Here is a 21,316-nt window from a genome sequence, read left to right on the forward strand (position 1 = left end):
AGGAAGCCAAAACCTTCTTTGTAGTTGAAAAAAAAAGTTACTCACTCTGACTCCCGGTCATAAAGTGAATATGAAGCTGTAAATGAATGTCTCCACAGCTAATGGGACAAAAACAAAGTAAGGTAGTTTATCATTTAAAAACTTTGAATATAAATCAGTTTAGAAATGAATCAGATGTGAATAAAGGTACTTTACCTTGGAGTAGTTGCTCATGAATGCAACGTATCGGCGGTCAGCTGACAGCTGGTAATCATAGGCATTTTTGTCTATCTGTTTGTTGAACAGAGAGATTGTAAGCATTTCATAGACACCTCCTCAAAGTCTTGCATACAAACAACACAGCATCTGTATGGAAGCTGTGTGCTATAAGCTTTAAAAGAAGGCTATGGATGCACATGAGAAGGATGTCTTACAAATCTGTCTTTGCTCAAGAAGTCTGATATCTTGTCTGTTGCGACGTCATAGAGGAACACTGAGCCTTCTGACGTATGCAGATATTCATGATCTATGGTGGAAGATGAGAAAGATGAAAGCACACCCTTAAATATTCTACTTACAAGGGAAAATGTGTGTTAAAGAAGAGAGTTACTAAATGACTGATTACTGTGATAAAAGGCAGTTGACACAGTCATATAGATGACAATCTCAATATGGACCAAAGTTTTCTCATGATTGTTAAATTGAAAAAACTGCTACTACTACTTTATGGAAATGAACTTTAACTTGCTGTAGTGCTCTAATCTAGCTATAGCTACTACTTGATTTATTCACATGCTACAGTTATGCTTAAACATACCCAAATGTATGGGTTAGAATTAGGGTTAGACCCTATGGTAGGTTAGCTCTGAGAGGGTTAAAACCACTGGTACCAAAATCATAGTAGCACCAGATTTAGCACCAGGGGTTAGTTATCCATTGGGAACATGAATGCAAAAGTATGAAAAAGTGCTTGTGATCCATGTAGATGCATGGACAAAACCAGCTTGATATTTCAGAGAAAAAAGGTGCTGTTCTGGTTTTAGAACAAGTGAATTAGGCAGGTCAGAGCTGTCCTTATTAATATTACTGCATTCTAGGTTATTTGGTTCCATATACTGGGTAACTAAATACGTGCCAATAATTTCATGTGCCTCAGTGAGTCAGTAACACAAAGTGGATTTTTGGAGATATAAATTATCCTGTCTGATAACATATTTACAGTCCGGGAGACAATAACTCAGTGTCATCATGCCCCACACTTTCTTTCTTTCTTTTTTTAAAAATACAGGTTAATTACATCACCCACCAGAAATCCACCTCATGTTGTAGGATTTGGGTTTCAGTGAGCTGTTGAAGACGTCCTCAAGGGTGAAAGATCTAATGCTGGCCTCGTCGTTCTTTTCTGAAACACGTGTTTGGAAAGCACTTGAAGATCACATGTTACAGATATAATATCTAGCCCCCCCCTCCCACACACACTCACACACTCACATTATGATGCTCAGCAATGAGATAAGCTAAGAGCTGTAGAGGCTGTAACTGATAACGGCAAGTGGGATGTCGCTTACGTTAATGTGTAATAATGGAAATTGTCAAAGTGGGTACAGAATGGGCTTGGATTTAAAGGTATGCATATGGGGTGTCAGAGAAACGTCATTGCGACTTTAATCACACTTCGCTCGTTTCTTAGGTGGCAACGTGACTCCCGATGAGCTAAATGTTTTCTTTCAGTGTTTTTAGAGAAGTGTTAAGTGACAACGGTCCAAACAACGCGCAATGACGCGCGCATAAAATACTTTCTGACAAATGTGTTTAACGGTAAAGCAGAGATGACGCCAGTGTGTGAAGCATTTAATAACAAAGACTCACCATTAAGAAATATAGCCGTGGGGACCGCTATCAAAACGACGACCACAGCTGCCCCAAAAATTCCGAGGAGCACCTTGGCAATGGAAACCTGTTCGAAGGGACAAAAGTCAGAAAGTGCAAACGGTTCCGTGTGAAGCATTCCATACGCATAACAACGACGTGTGAGTATTAACAAACCACCACCAACCATTGTTTCTGGCCGTAAAGTGAAGTATACAACCGATATCGCTCCGAATCACAACTTCATCGATCCAGTGCCACACGCGCAGAGAGCAACAAAGTTATGTGACACATTGGTTTGTTGTTAAATATTATCTCAGCTCAAGTTTCAAAGGTGACACAGAAAATGTTCAGCGGAGTAAAGTTCGTCAGGTTTTATGATGCACAACAGTTTTGAGGAAGTATGTTATCCAGCTGTTCCCAATTTGTCCGCTATTCAGAAAATTGTTCCTCTTATTCAGCATGTGGAGCAAAATGCCATTTCACTTAAATAGAAGAACACATATCGTGTCTGTAAACACTTTTTGTTTTGTTCAAGGCTGCAATTATCAGTTTAGTCTGTTACTCTGTTTTGCAATTGCCTGAAATGACAAAATTAATATCTTGTTTGATTAGTTATTTTCCTGTTCATACAGAAAGAGAAAATTATGCTTGTTAGACAGGGACGTTTGCCAGGAAAAAAGGAAAAAACGGATTAACGGTTTACAACTATGACTAAACAGAGTGTAGAAATAAATATTAAATAACGTCATTTTACCTCTCAGGACCTGGCGTCCACATATGTGGACATCACATTTTGGGTTGTCTAGACCAAAATACAAAATTTTGCTCTACAAGGGCCCAATATCCACATACGAAGACAGTATACTACCACTGTTCTATCGAAATTTAAAACGAATGTCCTCATATGTGGATATCATTTTTCCCAGAAACAAAAATCAGGTAAAAAGATAATACTTTGTTTTTACATTCATCAGGTCCCAATCAGCCCAAATAGCAAAGAGAAATTAAAAATGCATGCCATGAAAGAGTTAGGAGGTTAAAGAAAACGGATTATTTTCATATATTATGAACTACAAAAGATGATCACATAGCACCCAATATATATTAATTCCTGCAATTGTGTTATTAAATACGATTTAATACTGTGAAGGCTATTAAAAAAAACAAAAAAGCTTAAGCCAAACTGTACTTGAGCATCCTTATTATGTGCCAAAATCTATTAAAAATATTTCACTGCTTTGATAGCCAGATAGTCACCATTGCTATCACTGGCTATGCTGCTATTGTGGCTAACTCAGTCAAGCTAAGTTGTAGCATTATATATGCAGTCCTGAGAGTTCATTCATAAAAATCAAACAAACACAAGCTATTCATATTGAACCACCATCCTGTATGACAAGGAATAACTTTTTGTTAGCTCTCATATTGCACTGCATATGCTGTCCACCACTTTACATGACTGTCAAAATTATGTCTTAGATGCATCCACCATATAGTCCCTTCTGTGGTGCATGGTAAGAGTCCCCAAGCCGTATGCAATGCAATAAGTACGGAGGAATGAAAAAGTTATTTAAAAAAAGTGATTTTACATTCTCTGCTCAGATGTATTTTTCTAACAGCTGTACAAATAACACTATTTATTCTATATATGTACACACACACACACACGTATATATATATATATTTTTTTTCTTTTTTTTCAGTCAGTGTGACTCTCAGAAATACAAGTTTAGGGTTTTTTTTAGACATTATTTCCACTGACTGTGCAAGTCTTCCTCTTTGCACACGACACTGACCAGTCTGAAAATGCTAAGAGCCCATTAAAGGCTTAACAAATATAAAGCTGTGCCTTTATGAGGAATAGACATCATATTCTGCACTTATTTTCCTCATACCGGACATCCTCAGCAAACAAATAGACAGTGGATGTCTTCCCTAATGCAGCATGGCTTGTTTGAAGAGTGTTACTTCACAGATGCCTCCATTTAGCTGACACTCAGCCTGACTAAAATCGTTTATAGGTGTCACTTTATACGCATTTAGTCTTATTGGACAGATATAGCTTTGACGTATGAAGGCAGAGAGTGAGGAAAGAAAACATGACAGATATAGAGCAAAGTTTGAACCGCTGGTCATCTGAATCTATGTACAGTTGTGTACTGGTGGATTTATAATCTAATGCAGGATTTTGATACATGGAAATATTGCAATGTCTTGACATAACAACCATTTTTCAGTTTAAAGAAAAGTGAATAAAAACAGAGAAAACAGGAAGTCATTAATGTAAGATAAACACTGTCACCGAGTCAGATTATTTTTTCAACTCTCTTTCAACTCTGCCCTGTGTTAAATAAAAATTTGTTATATAGGGCATGAGACATTTCTTTGGAGGGTGATTGTGCTTGACCGCAACCAGCCTTCTAATAAAAGTGTGCCGTCTCAGGGATAAATTGAGAAGCTGGGCCTTGACTTAAACAGATTCTTTGCTTCAGGTTGAATAGCCTTGAAATTTGGGAGTTGTTTGGAGGAACTGTGAGGAAATCACTGCTGTTGGAAATAAGCCAGTGAACATTTTGTAAACATCCTCACTGCACTGACGTATCAACTTAATCAGGGCTGCCCAATCCCAGTCCTCGAGAGCTACTATCCTGCAGCTTTTAGATGCATCCCTACTCCAACACAGCTGAATCAAATGGTTTGATTACCTCTTCAGCATGCCATCATGTTTGGCAAAGGCCTGATAACAAGCCATTCATTTGATTCGGGTGTGTGGGAACAAGGATGCATCTAAAAGCTGCAGGACGGTAGCTCTCGAGGACCGGGATTGGGCAGCCCTGAACTTAATGATACGTCAGTGCAGTGCAGCAGCTCATTTAAAAACCACTCACACACAGATACTTCAGATTATACACTACAATTACTAATGTTGTTTTGCAATACAAATTTGTATTTCAGTTTGAAGCTATAAACACTATAAGTGGATAAAGGACTGGATACTGATAAACTGATAGATCATATAAATGTTTTACTGCTGTAAGTCCTGTAACTAATTGTATTTACTATTACATATGCACAGTATATATGCACTGCTCAAAGAAATGGAACCTAACAAAAAATAAATGAAAGGTAAATCGCATAAATCAAATAGTGGATCTTGGTGAGTGAACTATACAAAATGAAAATCTTTAACATACATGTGAGCAATGTTCCCTCTAATTTTTCATGTGTCTGAGCGAACACACAAACTCCCTGAGCGGTCCCTTGGACCACTGTGAGCAACAGCAGACAGTGTGCACTGTGGTCACGCCAGCATCGAATCCATCCAAGTTACATGGTTTATTAAAACAATCAAATTACAGCATTTACATTTATGTTAGACTACTTTTAATTAACTGCCTTAGCCCACTTACGATGAAAAAAAAATCTTGTTCATGACCTGTGTAGGATGTTAACACTATTGGAAGTACAAAAATATATATATATATATATATATATATATATATATATATATATATATATATATATATATATATATATATATATATATATATATATATTTGCAAAAGAATCTGGCTGCAAAATAAAATACAGTATATAATGACCAATGTTGGGCAATTTAATTATATAGTTACTTATATAGTTACTTCTTCAAAAAAGTAACCGAGTTATGCAAACAAAGTTTTTTGCAGCTGTTTACCTAAAAATGCAGCCAAGGCGTTTTTTAAATAAACATTTAAAACTATTTACAGAACAATCAGGTGTTCTGCATCAAATTTGATGCCACAAAAATTATTTGTGCCACTCCAAAAAACAATTTCTGACCACTATGAGATAAAGGAGAACAACAGCCTGATACCTGCAGGCCTGACAACAGGAGATGTATCACTCCTGTAACACCTGTAACATTCAGTAGTCCATTGTTCTGACACACACAACAAAACTATTGACTACACTACACACTAACTACACAAGATTTGCGCTAAATGTCTCAAATCTCTCATATCTCAAATATCTCAAAACACCTCCGTCACTCCTAAAACTTCCCCCCTTCCTAAACAATAAATGCCATGTTGCCATATCATATTTTGATTGGTCGACATGGTATATTTTTCGACCAATAGGAAAGGGTGGGTTTGTTTGGTTTTTTTTTGCTCACAGGGGGAGAGGCTTTCCTTATAAAACGCCGTTTACCGTTTCTTCCGCAGTAAATATAAACAACGATAGTATTCAGGAAGAAAACCAAACATTGCATATATTTGTTTTTATCATAACTCTGGTTTTATGTGGCCTATCAACTAGAGATGGACCGATCAGATATTACGTATCGGTATCGGTCCGATACTGACCTAAATTACTGGATCGGATATCGGAGAAAAATAAAAAATGTAATCCGATCCATTAAATATCACGAAAGCACCTCACAAAACTTGCAACACGCCGTAACTCACCTCAGAACGTTAGCACGTCGGAGCAGTATGCATCACGTGATAGAGCGGCTGTGGCATGCGGGACCTGTCGGTGGTCTGGATAGCATGTGGAGCTTCGCTAGCAACCCGGCATTTCATCTCCGACAAAGTTATCCCCGAGAGAAGTAAAGCAAGTGTGTAAGTCCATCTCTGAATGTTTGTAAAGCATTCCTGCGTTAAGCTTAACAAGCAATATATGGAGCGACTGCCTCTTCTTGCTGCTACTTCAATCATGAAACTGCTTAATGATCAGCTGATCGGCTTTTCTGTCGCGAGTCCATCTCTCTGGTTTGTTTTTGGCCCACTTTGCACCAGAAAGAGGAAACCAGCGGCTAAACAACAGCAGCACGTTTAAGCTTGATCAGCTGTTGTTAGAATTTATTTAATATTACTTTCTACTCTAGGATCTTTTTCTATGTAGCTGACGCTGGTAACTGTGCAGGGGCGGATCTAGCAAAGTTTAGCCAGGGGGGCCGATAGGGCATTAACAGGGAAAAGGGGGCACAAAGACATACTTTTCTTTCTTATTCTCATTTAAAATGTCGAGCTTTTAATAAATAATTATCAGAATCTTACACCGAAAGTTTTAATTTGATGTAAAATGAATAGAAGTCAATTACTGTATATAGTGACTATTAAGTCTAATATATATACCCTAGTAAGCTATAGTACTTTTTCCTTTGGGAAGGTACCATCTGTACAGTCTGCAATTTTGTTGAAGAAAGATGTTGAATCTATTTAATATTTCTTGAAAAATAATTGATTTCTGTGCATTTTTTTTTCACACTGCATCAAATTAAGGTTGATTACGTTGATTAAGCATCATGAGGTGGAGCGTGAGGGGTGGTTCCCTATTTTTTATTTATTTATTTTTGTTGTTGCTGGGAGTTGGAACCCTATTAGTTAGGTTGCTTAATATTTACGCTAAGTACTCTTTAAAATACCAGAATAGGGAGGATGGTGTAGGTTTAAGTTTATTAGATTGATCAGTATTGCTGAACTATAAATATTTTTTTTTTGCATATAGGTATAACAGAATAGCTTTAGTGTAGTTGTTGTTTTAAACTTGAGTATGAACTTATACAAAATGCAGCAAGATATTTTTAAAAAAACAGTTTTATTGATTAAAACACACTATATCGGATTCATATCGGTATCGGCAGATATCCAAATTTATGATATCGGTATCGGACATAAAAAAGTGGTATCGTGCCATCTCTACTATCAACACAACATTTAAAACTGGTATAAAGTCCACACGTTTTCCGTCAATTGTTCCGTCTGTCCTGCTCACATCTCCAATGGTTGTACACGTTATTATTAACGTGGCTTCACTCCATATCATCCACGCCGCTTTGCTAGCTAAAACACCGTTGTCGGCACATAAGGACGCTGCCATAGCCTGTCAACGACGTTGTTTAGCTGCATACTGTATATACGAATGTGAATCGCATTATTGGCTGGACTATGGCATCCCATAGGTGGCATCGTTCTAATCCCTTACGGGAGCAGCCAGTCATTTACTGACTAACACTGCAAAACAGAATTGTTAACATATTAATTTTAATTTAAATTCAGGCTGGATTTTTTTTGTGCACAATGCAGATTTTCTGTGCGCAGAGACCGTGCCAGCAATTGCGCACATGCGCAGCTTAGAGGGAACATTGCATGTGAGTTAGTAGTGTTGTGTAGGGAGCCGTTGACATGTCTTGAAGTTCTCCAGAGGCCTGATAATGAACTAATCATTTGATTCAGGTATGTTGACCCAGGTTGATATCTAAAACCTGCAGGCACTAGAGGCCTGGGGTTGGACACCCCTGGTTTAGAGCATCAATAAGCTCTCTCTAAAGGACAGAAAGACCTCATGCCAACCTCATGGAGTATCATTCTGACAGTTTAGTCAGAAACATGCACAAGTAGCCTAGTGGAGGTAATTTTGTAGGGCTCTGCTAGTGCTGCTCTTGTTCTTCCTCACACAAAGGACAAAATACTGGTCCGGGTGTTGAGTTGATGCCTGCCTTAGCCTATTTACACTCTTAAGACTGTGCAGCGAGATGCAGCAAACCTTCTAGTACCAGCATTTATTGATGTGCTGCACTGGAAATACTGGACTACCTCTGAACCTAAATGGGCAATAGTGACAATGACACTAGCAAAAAGCAAAACTGGAGAAACGTCAGTCAGAAAGGCCTCTCCAATGGCACAATATTGTCATGTTCAATTGCACCAAAGGAAGTGATGTAATTTTACAGCGAATTGTTGTAGAATGTCACTTTGGTAAAATAGTTCAAAAAATCTTGAGCAACTATATTCACGTGAATAACTGAACACAACATAACATTATGAAATGACGGATAGATTGTGCAGTTTGAAGCACCAGTATTACGGTTTTATCCACTGCCATGTTTCTTTATTTGAACTATATTTGGAGAATCACACTAAAACATAACTGAAAAGTAAAATACAGTTAATAATAGCATAAAACCAAGTTAAGACCCAATAAAATATAATGAAAGGAAACAAAAAATAAAAATAAAAAACATTATCAATAAGAGTTTCCACAGAAAGACTTAACAAAAAAGTTATCATTTGGTTCTAAGCTTGTGATTGAAGACAGCGAGGAGCAGTATTTTTTTTTTTAAAGATAAATTGAGATAAATAGTCTGGAGCTGTTGAGCTGATGTGGCATTCTTAGAGCAGACAGAACCGGATCACTGTAGAAGGTTCCATGATTACAGATTCTGACAGTCAGACACCTAATTGTTAGAATCTGGAAACACTGCAGAGAGGATTGGCTAGTTTTTCATGGGCACAACCAATGACTGTATGGGCACAACCCACAAATGCATTTTCCTCACAAGTATGGCAGGAATTCCAACAGTAATAAATTTATTGCTAAGAAACATTGTTACAACAAAGAAATAAGTGACCAAACAGAAATTCTCTTTTTATGCTAGGTGTGTGTGTGTGTGTGTGTGTGTGTGTGTGTGTGTGTGTGTGTGTGTGTAGACAGAGAGACATTATTCTTTCAAATCCGTGCACCTAGATTTTTTCACAGCATAATTACCTTCATAGCAGCCAGTGTGTGTCCTCGATGACCTACAGCACTCTCAGATGCTCACTGATTTCGGTGTTTGGCTCTGAGTGTTGGTATTTCCCTGTTATGATAAAGTGGGACCTCCCACCCCAGATGTTGGTTCTGTTAAGATACCACTCCACACTAAGCCATGGACATAACGTACAGGAAGTAATGTCTTTTGCACTGTCCTTTGCTCTCACAGTTCTCTAGCAGCCTCAGATATTTTGCTTTTCATTTGTATTTCTTTTACTGAAGTTTTACTGAAGAATGAAATGCCGTGAAGGCTGCTCACTTTTACAGATGTGAAATCTCATCTTCTATTTGTTGATATTTTCAGCTTCCTGTCTTGATTAGATACACATATTCTTATGATAGTGTTTTAGGTAAAGCTACTTTTGACTCCTCCCTTACTCAAAAAGGGATCGCGACAGTAGGTAGCTATACATAAATGATTTGGCAGGTTATTTATGCTGGATCTGCAGACAATTAAGAATAAATAAATAAATATATACATTTTTAAACTTAATTTAAACGTATCTTAATGTGCATTTTTCTTACTTGTAATTTTATTTGTTTCGTTTTTATTTAAAGACCTTTAAATTCCTGAAATTATGAAAAATAAATAGTATATAGCGCTTCTTTATTACACGAGCAGAACCAAGGTTTCCACAGCACAACCTAGTGGTGAATGACAACATTGCAGGAGAGCAAAGCTAAGAGCATTTTGGCGGTCCTTTTAAAAATGCCCTGTGCTCTTCTGTCATTGGCTAGTTGCAATGTCTGTCAAGGCACTTCCTACAACTCTCGGCAGCTCGGATGTGATGCACTGCTCTTCTGACTTCGGAAGTTACAGCGTTGTTACAGTGTAGCTCGTATCAAATCACACTGACATTTTATAAGTATTAAACTTGTCAGAGGTCTTTCCTTTTCACCAAATGGCTTATCCAGGATACGGCGGAGTGAGTAAACTGTACTAAACACTGTTAAACGAGCTACAGTAGCTAGCAGGAGGGTTAGCTGTTGCTGGAGGCTCTTGCATATTTTACGTTAAGTTGTGACTGTAGAGGTGCTGCATTTGTTCCTGTACTCCTGTAGTAATTATTAATGTGGTAACTTTTTACCTACTGTAACTCAGGAGCTATATTGGCGTCCTCTGTTGATTGTAAATGAACTTTTATACCCCGAAAAAATGTCTTCCGGGATGAAAAATCTCTCAGTGCTCGCCTTCAATCTCTCAGCTGTGTATATGAAAAAGGTTTTGGCATAGAGTAACCTATGAAATTACAGCAAGTACGATTATCGGTGCTAAAGACTTTCTTTATGTCTGTACACTGTATTTAAACAAGCACTGCAGAGTATTTGAAAATGTAGCGTATTGACAGCACTTTGTGTAGGGCACACAGGGCAACAGGTTATAATTGTTTTGTGGTATGAAACAAATCAGCACTCTGATCAGTGTTTTACATACCAGTACTAATCTTCTCTCTATTTTCTGTCTCAGTATGGGGGCCAAATGCCAGGCATGCCACCGCAAGGAATGCCAGGAGGGCCCATGAGAGGTCCCATGCCTGGGAACATGGGGGGTCCGATGGGAGGTGGGCCACCTCAAGGAGGATATGGACAGTATGGAAGCTATCCAGGAACATTTGGTGCCCAACCCCCACCTGCAAATGACCCAATGTGGGGATACTTTACAGCCATAGCAGGCCAGGTGAGTTTGGATGCATGCAGAAACATGTCAGTCATAGTCTTTAAGAAAGTCACATTTTCCCAGCAGCTTTGATTTCATTTTCATATTTCAGATCAAAAACGAGACAGGCTCTGTCTGCAGATGTTCAATATGTCATAAGTGTCAGGAGCTCAGATGAAGCAGTAAAGGAGCTCTGACTTAACTTGAGTTCCCTCTGTCATCAATGCATAGATAATGCACAAAATCTTGGCTGCTGGCCTCCAGTTCGAAACGGTGTGAGCACAAAGTTTTACTTGATAGTGTGTGCACTCAGCTGAGAGGTTGTGGCTTGCTGAGACGAGAGCAGAAAGTTGTTTAGTTTTCAAGAAAAAACTGCATTAGAAACATTACAAAACAGCAGTGTACATGCACTTGCACAATGATGTTTGCAGTTATTGCACTCAAACTATTTTTGTTTAGTGGTTTTTATTCCGGGGTATTATTTCCTGTGGGATAAAACTGTTTTTAAACCTACTGGTTCTCATCTTCAGAGACTTGACACAGCTGCCTGAGGCCGACAGGTCGAACATTCTCTAATATCTGTTGATCTGTGGTCATTATATTTTTCATATTTGTCACATACTGTAGTCTACCAAAATCTCATGGTTAAACGAGTTTTATTTAAAGTATCAAGGTTAACGGTGGATTATTTTAATTGAACTTTTTTTTTTCATCTTCACTTACACTACCGTCTGTCACATCTTCTTCCTTTCTTTACTTTCTGCTACACAGACAAGATCCTCTGCAAGAATGAATCATGTAGGACTAATATTAGTCTCTTAACCTGCCTACATACCATTTTCAACCTTTTTGGTGCTAAGGCATATCAGAGGTCAAATGTAAAGTTTTGATAATTATTAAAGTTTAAATAAGTGTCCAAACAGGCAGAGAGAGAACATGAAAACTATACAGAAAGACCCCAGTTATGGTTTTAACTGTCTTGCTATGCAGTGACAGAGCAAACCTCTACATCACCATGCCACCCTGCATAAGTGGTTGAAGAAATAAGTCACAGATAGTTAATAATTCGGAGAGTCAACTCTTACATGTCACCTCATTCACTCCTTCAAGCAATTCTAGTCAAAATCTGTTAGTATCACCCTGTCTTTCTCTGGTATCCCAGTCAGTGTTTGTTATAAGCTAATGTAAGCTGCAAGGCTTAAAGAGTGAGTGCCAGTAGAGTTTGTACTGGTCTATAAACCTTCCATCCGTTATGGATGCAAAATAGAAGTAAATGCACAAAATAATCAAACTATTGGTAGCATTCATTTAAACTCGTTGGTTTCCTGGCACAGGCTCGGGTCTTATGTATAGTTTTTTCAATAGTGTTGAGTTTGGGTGTTTGGGAAGGCCATTCCAGAAGCTCAATGTTAGGCAGCTTTATCTCTTACAGAGCCAACTTTGTTGTGTGTTTGGGGGGATTGTCCTGTTTAAACACCTAATTGTGTCCAAGTTTCAACTGTTTAGCTGTTGATTTGAGGTGATGTTGAAGAATTTGGAGGTAGCTCTGACAGATCTAGAGGAGGTCTGTGTGGATGAGTGGGCCAAATCCCTGTTGCAGTGTGTGCAAACCTGGTCAAGAACTACAGGAAACGTTTGACCTCTGTAATTGCAAATAAAGGCTTCTGTACCAAATATTAACACTGATTTTCTCAGGTGTTCAAATACTTATGTGCACCAGTGCAATACAAATAAATTCTTTAAAAATCATACAATGTGATTTCCTGATTTTTTTTTTTTTTTTTAAATGCTGTCTCTCACACTGGGGAATGCACCTACAATGTGAATTTCAGACCCCTCCATGATTTCTAAGAGGGAGAACTTGCAAAATTGCAGAGTGTTCAAATACTTATGTTCCTCACTGTATACAGCATAAAGAATGAGCATCATGGTACAACCATCATGCTTGACAGTTGATAGTGTTAGGTTTGAAGTCTCACCTTTACATTTCTTGTCATTGTGGCCTAATAGTGCAGTCTTTGTTTTGTGAAGGATCAGGATCACTTATATTGGAATCTGCATCTGTTTAGAAATGGAAAGCTGAGACCTTTCCAACTTTTGTAAATCAACAATTCTTCTTAGGTCTTCACTGAGTTTCATGCACTTTCCTATTCTTTTAGGTATTGGTTAATCCAATGAGGACTGCCAATTTTTTTTTTTTTTTTTTTTTTAAACGGTGAAATAAATTCTTTTTTAAAATAAATCTGGTGGGAAAGAGAAATTACCAGTTGTAATTAATAGGCCTTGGCTTTGTCACATTAGGAAACCATCCAATTCCTAATGCAGAACCATCCGCACCACTTCTTACAATTTTAAGTGAAAAAATATGTGACTTCCTGCTCTGTACAGGACGGCGAGATTGATGCAGAGGAACTCCAGAGATGTCTGACTCAAGCTGGTTTTACTGGCAGCTACAGTCGTAAGTTTACTGCTTTCTCTTTAACTAAAGAGGTCGATGCTTGAATTATGCTTTTACACAATTTCTGTTTTAATTTTGAAGGGCAGTTTATATCTCCAATATCGAGCTAAAAGTTCCAGCTAAGTGGGCCCTTTAAATATTTGTTACTGAGAGCAATTTTTACTGAGAAACTGAGGAATTTTCACTGTCACAGCTTGGATTTTATAAATGTACACTTTTTTTGTGAAGTCTTGTTTGTGGACTGTTCACTGCATATCATTAATACGCACCTATGTTTATGTGTATTTAAAAGGGACAGATTAATTAGCAATTAATATGCCAGGTCTTTCCTGGCAGGTTGATGACATATAAAATTAATCAACAAAAGCAAACATTCAGACACATGTGAGCAATAAGTATGAGCAAAAAGGACAAAAACACGTAGGCGACTTTCCGTGAGATTACTTCACATCATGAAACCTGCTGAATTAACCAACAGTAATAACTTTCTAAAGCCGTCCTCTGGCCCGCCCCCTTAGGGCAGCTCTCACATGTTTATACATGTAGTTCCACACAGTGCTGAGCTCGAAGAGAGAAGTGAAAGGTTCAAACAATTATTGAAACACCCCAGAGTTAAGAGGAAGGATGAGGTTAACACACGTTGCAAGAATGTAATTGCGCATGTGAAAGTTTGGTCATAAAAAATACATTTTTACAGAAAAGTCACATTTATGAAAACCTTCTGTTGGCTCTAATATTTGACTTAGAAGATGCTGAAGCTGTACAGTTCTACCATTTTTGGAGTATGGCGTGTTGCATTTGATCTTCATAGCCACTGGTCTATTGCTCACTGGATGGTTGACTGTCTATTATAAAGAAGGTAGTGAATGACAGATGAGTGATTTTGGACACAGCTACTGTATCTGTAGTGATTGGTTAACAGGTTTAAAATAGTGATTCAGTAAGTAAATTATCTGCAGCAGTTTTTGTTGTGAGCTAACAAGTAATCTATATCACCACCTAGGGCTGCTCAATTAATCGAATTTTAATCACGATTACGATCTGGGCTTTTAATGATCATTAAAAATGACTGAGCCGATTATTAGCCCCTCCCTTGTGCTTTACTCTGGCGCTGCTCCGTGTGGCAAATCGAGCGCACCTCTCTGCATTTCGAACAGGCGTCACAACAATTAAGAGGACCCGAGGGAAGCTCGGAAAGCTAAGCAGAAGTTATTTGGAGAGGAGAGTGACTGCCGTTGGTTGAAAAGAGAAGTAAAAAAACCCCAAAAACTTCAGTGGTGTGGAAACATTATGGGTTCGCGGAGTCAGATGTGGATCAAGTAGACATAGTGTGTAAACGTTGCTACAGCGTCGTAGCTGCACCACAGAGCAACACTGCAAAGTTCACTAAACATAGATGTTTACATTTTTCATTTATTTCTTATATTGCAAACATTTGCACTGTTATCAGTATTTGCACACTATTTTATATTATTTTTTAAAGTCATTATTCAATACGTTGTTATTGTTAAACCTTTAAAGCCGGTCAGAGCAGCACGCTCTGTTTTGTGTAACTATTTTTAAATCCCTGTAGAACCTGAACCATGTAAGCTAGCGCAATAATTTTTTTGCATATGAAACTTAAATCTTATGCCATCAGCTTGTCCTAAGTCACGGTTTCCTTCCACATATAGCTTTGCAAAAATTGCATAAAAAGCGCTTGCAAGAACAAAAACATAATATTCCAGAAACACGCTTTGCCAATCCGATCAGCTGTTCGTAACACTTCCCACAATGAAAAAGATGTCAACGCGAACTATCGCATGTCCGCCATTTCCTGTCCGAAACCGGAAGTGACGTCATTTTCACGGAAAATGTCGTTTTTTTACTTGTAGGCCTTAAAAGCCTATACTGGTGTTTTTATAAGTCATGTTTGACTTTTCTGAATAGTTTCTGGGATGCTTAGAACTCGAATTGCACTGCTGGAAATAGTTTATTTTGATGCACCTGCTGTTTTCTTTGCAAATTTGCATCATAGGATTGTTTTTTTTTGTTTTTCCTGCAGTATATAAAAATTGGTGTATCTCCAAAATAAAACTATGAAGACACTCAAAATAAATTTCCTGTTGTTGTAAACTATTTTTTGCAACTTTTTTGTATTTAAAGTTTTGAGGGATAAACCTCTTACATTTCTCCAAGTAGAAATATATGTAAAAAAAACAAAACAAAAACGATTTTCAATTTTTTTGTAGTTTATTGCACTTTTTTGCAATTAATGTAATTACTATGGACTTAATGCATACATATTATTAAAATATGGGCTATAACAGTATAGCAACTTGAAATGCTCCCACAAATGGCACTACAACATGTAAAAAAATAATATAAGCTCTGGCGGACTTGGTTCTATAGTAGGTCTTAAAGGGTTAAATAAATATCGTCAAATAATCGAGATCTCAATTTCAGTGAAAATAATCGTGATTATCATTTTTGCCATAATCGAGCAGCCCTATCACCACCAGCTTTTTCACAAGAGCAAATACTAGTTTAGAGCTTTATTGAGAAACCTTGTAGGAGTCATACGATTTGGAGTCACATGGAACTTCCTTTAGGAGCTTCCTAAATCCAGACCTTATCTTGGGATGCTTTGAGTATGGTATTAGCTCTGAAAGTTGCTTTCAACCACCAGGCAGTACTTTTGTGTTATCTTTAAAATGAAAATAAAAATGTTGCCTCAAGTAATTTCTAACATGTGTATTATCTTTACAGCCTTCAGCCTGGACACATGCAGGATCATGATTGCAATGCTAGATGTATCCTTTTTTGTACAGTATCTTTGGTCTAAGTAGCTGCAATATGCTGCTCGTCATATCCTAATCAAACTTTTCAGGTGAAATTCCTCAGGTTTATAGCAGGCGTGACTCAACCTTTGCTTTGTTATAGCAATTACTGTCCTCATATCTGTGCTTAAATCTTAACCAACCTGTCACCAGAGAGACTTGACAGGCAAGATGGGTTTCAATGAGTTTAAGGAGCTGTTTTCAGCTCTCAACGGCTGGAAGCAGAACTTCATGATGTTTGACCGGGATCGAAGTGGAACTGTAGAACCTCACGAGATGACTCAGGCTATCAACGCCATGGGTGAGAGTCCTAACATTTCAGCATCAGATACTTAATGGCTAATATCATCTTTAATTTAGTGACACTTAATTAGACCTAATAATATGTGACTGGTTTTTACTGGAGTTACCACTTGGCCCTCACAGTGAGAAGGTTCTGGGCTCCAGCCTTCAGGCTTCTCTGCTTGGAGTCTGCATGTTCTCCCTGTGCCAGTGTAGGTTTATCTGGGTACTCCGACTTCCTTGGGCAGTGCAAAGACAGGCATGTAAGGTTAATTTGCGTTTCTAAATTGGCCATATTTATGAATGTAAAGTGGATAAAGCTTTTAAACTGTATAGAATAAAGTACATTCAGTATGACTTATAAAGCCACAGAATAATGCTATAAACAGACGATTCCATAACAGCAGGCCTTAATCTTGAGTCACAGTACTACGAAATGCTGGTGATAATGGTTTTCATCATTATTAAATCTTTCAATTATTGTAAAAAAAATCTATTTATCTATACCTATCTATCTGTCTATGAAGTGCTTTGCAGCTTTCTTGCAAAAGACAGCAGTGAAGCACTTGCTTCCACTATGATGAAAGAATAAAATATTGAACTTTATTTTGCTCATAGGAGTGTTCTTTTGATTTCAAATCTAGTAAATTATTTCACAGTGACACAACTTTTGACCAGCAGATTGACAGGAATGATGAGCCTGATATTGTCGCCCCCCCCCCCCCCCCCCCCCTTTTTTTTTTTTTTTTTTTAAGGCTACCGCATCAGTCCACAGGCCCTGAATGCTATTCTCAAGCGATACAACAAAGGGGGCAGGGTCTTCTTCGATGACTATGTGGCCTGCTGTGTGAAACTCCGAGCTCTCACAGGTATGAGAAGACAGACAAGGTCTGACATGTTAAGTGATCAGCCATTGCAAACGCAGACATGGCTTTCATTTCACCTGTATTCCCCTGCTGTTCGCTGTAGTGTGCTGCAATGTTCTACTTTGCTCCATCCTTACGTCTGAGTCACGAAGCAGCAAGAAATTAGTTTTATTGAAATCATGACCCTGATCTTACTCTGCCTGTTACAGACAACTTCAGGCAGAGAGATGTCATGCAGCAGGGATCTGTCACCTTCCAATATGATGATGTAAGTATTTTTTATGTCCGGTGTTCCAATTTAGCTCTGCCCGAATCTGCTCAGATCACCTGGTTGCTGTGTTTGTGGTGTTCCAAACACCTGTGTTACCCATGCAGGAAAAAAAAGATTTCTCCAGTCTTACTCTATTTTATTTTATTTTATTTTATTTATTTATTTTCCTGTCCTAATCCCCAGTCATGGCCATATCACAGTCCAAGTTAAGCCCTTTGCAGACATGAATAGGCAGGATTTGGCCAGCATTATAGACATTTTTCATCGGTTGTGAGTTTGGTGCACTATTCTTACATCAGCGTAAACGTAAACTTAACAGTAGAAAGTTACAAGGTTAAAGATCGATTTAAACTAGGGCTGCTCGATTATGGCAAAAATGATAATCACGATTATTTTCACTGAAATTGAGATCTCGATTATTTGACGATATTAATTTAACCCTTTAAGACCTACCATAGAACCAAGTCCGCCAGAGCTTATATTATTTTTTTTATTTTTATTTTTAATTTATTTATTTATTTATTTATTTTTACATGTTGTAGTGCCATTTTTGGGAGCATTTCAAGTTGCTATACATCAATACAACTGTTATAGCCCATATTTTAATAATATGTATGCATTAAGTCCATAGTAATTACATTAATTACAAAAAAAGTGCAATAAACTACAAAAAAATTGAAAATCGTTTTTGTCATTACATATATTTCTACTTGGGGAAATTTAAGAGTTTTATCCCTCAAAACTTTAAATACAAAAAAGTTGCAAAAAATAGTTTCCCACCACAGTAAATTTATTTTGAGTGTCTTCATAGTTTTATTTTGGAGATACAGCAATTTTTATATACTGCAGGAAAAACAAAAAACAATCCTATGATGCAAATTTGCAAAGAAAACAGCATGTGCATCAAAATAAACTATTTCCAGCTGTGCAATTCGAGTTCTAAGCATCCCAGAAACTTCAGAAAAGTCAAACATGACTTATAAAAACACCAGTACAGGCTTTTAAGGCCTACAAGTAAAAAACGTCATTTTCCATGAAAATGACGTTTTTTCCCTTCCGGTTTCGGACAGGAAATGGCGGACATGCGATAGTTCGCGTTGACATCTTTTTCATTGTGGGAAGTGTTACGAACAGCTGATCGGATTGGCAAAGCGTGTTTCTGGAGTATTATGTTTTTGTTCCTGCAAGCGCTTTTTATGCAATTTTTGCAAAGCTTTATGTGGAAGGAAACCGTGACTTAGGACAAGCTGATGGCATAAGATGTAAGTACAACTCCTCCGGTTTCATATGCAAAACAAATTATTGCGCTAGCTTACACGTTTCAGGTTCTACAGGGATTTAAAGGGTTAACAATAACAACGTATTGAACAATGACTTTAAAAAATAATATAAAATAGTGTGCAAATACTGATAACAGTGCAAATGTTTGCAATATAAAAAATAAATGAAAAATGTAAACATCTACGTTTAGTGAACTTTGCAGTGTTGCTCTGTGGCGCAGCTACGACACTGTAGCAAAGTTTACACACTATGTCTACTTGATCCACGTCAAGTAGAACCCATAATGTTTCCACACCACTGAAGTTTTTTTTTTTACCTCTCTTTTCAACCAACGGCAGTCACTCTCCTCCCCAAATAACTTCTGCTTAGCTTTCCGAGCTTCCCTTGGGTCTTCTTAATTGTTGTGACAGGTGTTGGAAATGCAGAGAGGTGCGCTTGATTTGCCACACGGAGCAGCGCGAGAGTAAAGCACGAGGGAGGGGCTAATAATCGGCTCAGTCATTTTTAATGATCGTTGAAAGCCCAGATCGTAATCGTGATTAAAATTCGATTAATTGAGCAGCCCTAACTTAAACCTGATCTCACTATATCTGACTTGCTTTTTCATATGCACTTCTTTCAAGCAATGTGTAGAAAACTTAAGAACTACAGTGATAGTCCCCTCCTCACCTATACCCTTTATCGCTCTGGAGCTTTTCCGTTGCACTGACAGGGCTCCGAGAAACTATCATAGAGGTTTTGTCCTTGCACACCTGTACACCCACGGTGTGAAATGTTCTCAGCATGACAAACAAAAGCACGCTGTGCAGAGGGCCCAGGACGTGTTTGCAAGCTGTGGGATCCTGCAGCAGTTGGGGGTTTGCTAGCATCTTGCTGTAGCTTTAAAAAGCATTTCCTGTTGAGTTGTTGTGGATGACCACATTTACCACTCTTCCCCCTCTTGTTGACAGTTTATCCTGTGCACAATGGCCATCTAAGTGCTGTCGTCTGTCCCAATCCACGAGGGCAAGCTGTTTGTGTGCCAATCAGAACCTAATTCTGGATTATTGTCTCACGGGAATGCAAGGGAAGGCCAGTATACTAAGACTGTGCAGCAACAGAAAATTCACCCACTGCTTGTAATGCTTACTATAATGCATTAATTGTGTATTTTACACAGGGATGTGCTGAAGATGTACACACATATTATAAATCAGCATTGAAGGGCAATATTTTAAAGCCTGTAATAGAAATGTTTGTCTTTCAAAATAAGGGCACAAATATTATAATCTTTTAAGTTTATTAAAAAAAATGTAATCTCATAAAATCTGCATGTAGTGGCTTTAAAGGGCTTCATCATAAACACCTTTTTGGATTTGGACTTCAAAAATAAATTTTTTATTTAGGATGATTTCCAAGAGATTTTATTCAATAACCAAACACCTGTTTTAACAGAAATTGTAAGATATGCTAACAACGTATCGCTGTTAAAAAGATGCTCTGATGTGCCATTAGACTTTCTGAATGTACGCTCCAAACACCTTTTGTTGGACTTACAGGAAGTGCATCATGAGTCACGATTGATTGTTGTTACAAAGAACATGTTCATTTGCTTTTTATATTAAATGTTTGACAGTAATGGATTTTGTCAGCTGCTGTTTTCTCATTTCCCCAATCTGATGTATACCTCTGTTTTATACAATTTACAAAACCAGATGCATATAAATTAAATTTACCAAGCAGTCAGTGATGACTGTGTGTTGGAAAAGTAGAGTGAGATCTGCAGTCTGTTCAAAAATGTTCATGTGTTTGAGATTTTCCAGCTGGGAATGTTTCAGCTTTTCCCCTTCGTCCATTGACAGCATTTTTGGAAAATCAGAATAACGACTTTTAATCAGCAAGCATTCTGTTTATTTATTTATACAACTGCGAATCCCCGCCCCCCAAGTCTATTTACACAATACACTTTATTTCTTTAAATATAGTTAACAGAAACATTCAAATTAGCTGTTAAGTGTTGCATTGTATAAAATACAGTGGCAAACATTTAAAAAAAATGCATAAAAACAATTGTGAACAGCACTAGATTTAAAAAGTGACATATCGAGTACAGCAAGTTTTCTAATCTCTGTGCAAAAGTCTGCAAATCCCAAGAAAGTTCATTAGATGCCTCTTCAGGTGTTGGACATGTCAAGTTTTGTTCTACACATGTGCTTGAGAAAGAAAGCTTATCCAAAAAAAGCAGGAAACATTTGTATCGTCCTGTAAAGATCT

General features: G+C 37.7%; 2 protein-coding genes across 6 annotated transcripts in view; one reads left to right on the top strand and one right to left on the bottom strand.

Annotated features, from left to right (window-relative positions):
• Positions 1–2,283, bottom strand: part of dpp4 (dipeptidyl-peptidase 4) — a 16,007-nt gene extending 13,724 nt beyond the window's left edge. For 2 of the 3 annotated variants that reach the window (XM_076880510.1, XM_076880511.1), the window contains exons 1-5: positions 1,849–1,987; positions 1,286–1,381; positions 414–505; positions 196–270; positions 46–98 (exon numbers count right to left, since the gene is read on the bottom strand). In XM_076880510.1, coding sequence (XP_076736625.1) covers positions 46–98; positions 196–270; positions 414–505; positions 1,286–1,381; positions 1,849–1,987 — 455 coding nt within the window. Of the gene's footprint in view, positions 1–45; positions 99–195; positions 271–413; positions 506–1,285; positions 1,382–1,848; positions 1,988–2,035 lie in introns of those variants that run through there. The other variant, XM_004570426.6, reaches the window with a different exon arrangement.
• Positions 1,573–20,810, top strand: gca (grancalcin). 3 transcript variants are annotated; one of them, XM_076880512.1, is made up of 8 exons: positions 1,573–1,605; positions 10,898–11,107; positions 13,475–13,544; positions 16,293–16,336; positions 16,517–16,664; positions 17,401–17,514; positions 17,721–17,779; positions 20,014–20,810. In XM_076880512.1, the coding sequence occupies exons 1-8, from the start codon at positions 1,588–1,590 to the stop codon at positions 20,038–20,040; spliced, it is 690 nt and encodes a 229-aa protein (XP_076736627.1). In that variant the 5' UTR covers positions 1,573–1,587; the 3' UTR covers positions 20,041–20,810. The 3 variants fall into 3 exon arrangements, with proteins under 3 accessions (XP_076736627.1, XP_014266453.1, XP_004570481.1); XM_014410967.3 differs by lacking the exon at positions 1,573–1,605 and adding an exon at positions 1,869–2,009; XM_004570424.4 differs by lacking the exon at positions 1,573–1,605 and adding an exon at positions 10,185–10,355.
• The last annotated feature ends 506 nt before the right edge of the window (positions 20,811–21,316 follow it).

The sequence above is a fragment of the Maylandia zebra genome, linkage group LG23, assembly GCF_041146795.1.
Source record: "Maylandia zebra isolate NMK-2024a linkage group LG23, Mzebra_GT3a, whole genome shotgun sequence".
NCBI classification, from domain to species: Eukaryota; Metazoa; Chordata; class Actinopteri; order Cichliformes; family Cichlidae; genus Maylandia; species Maylandia zebra.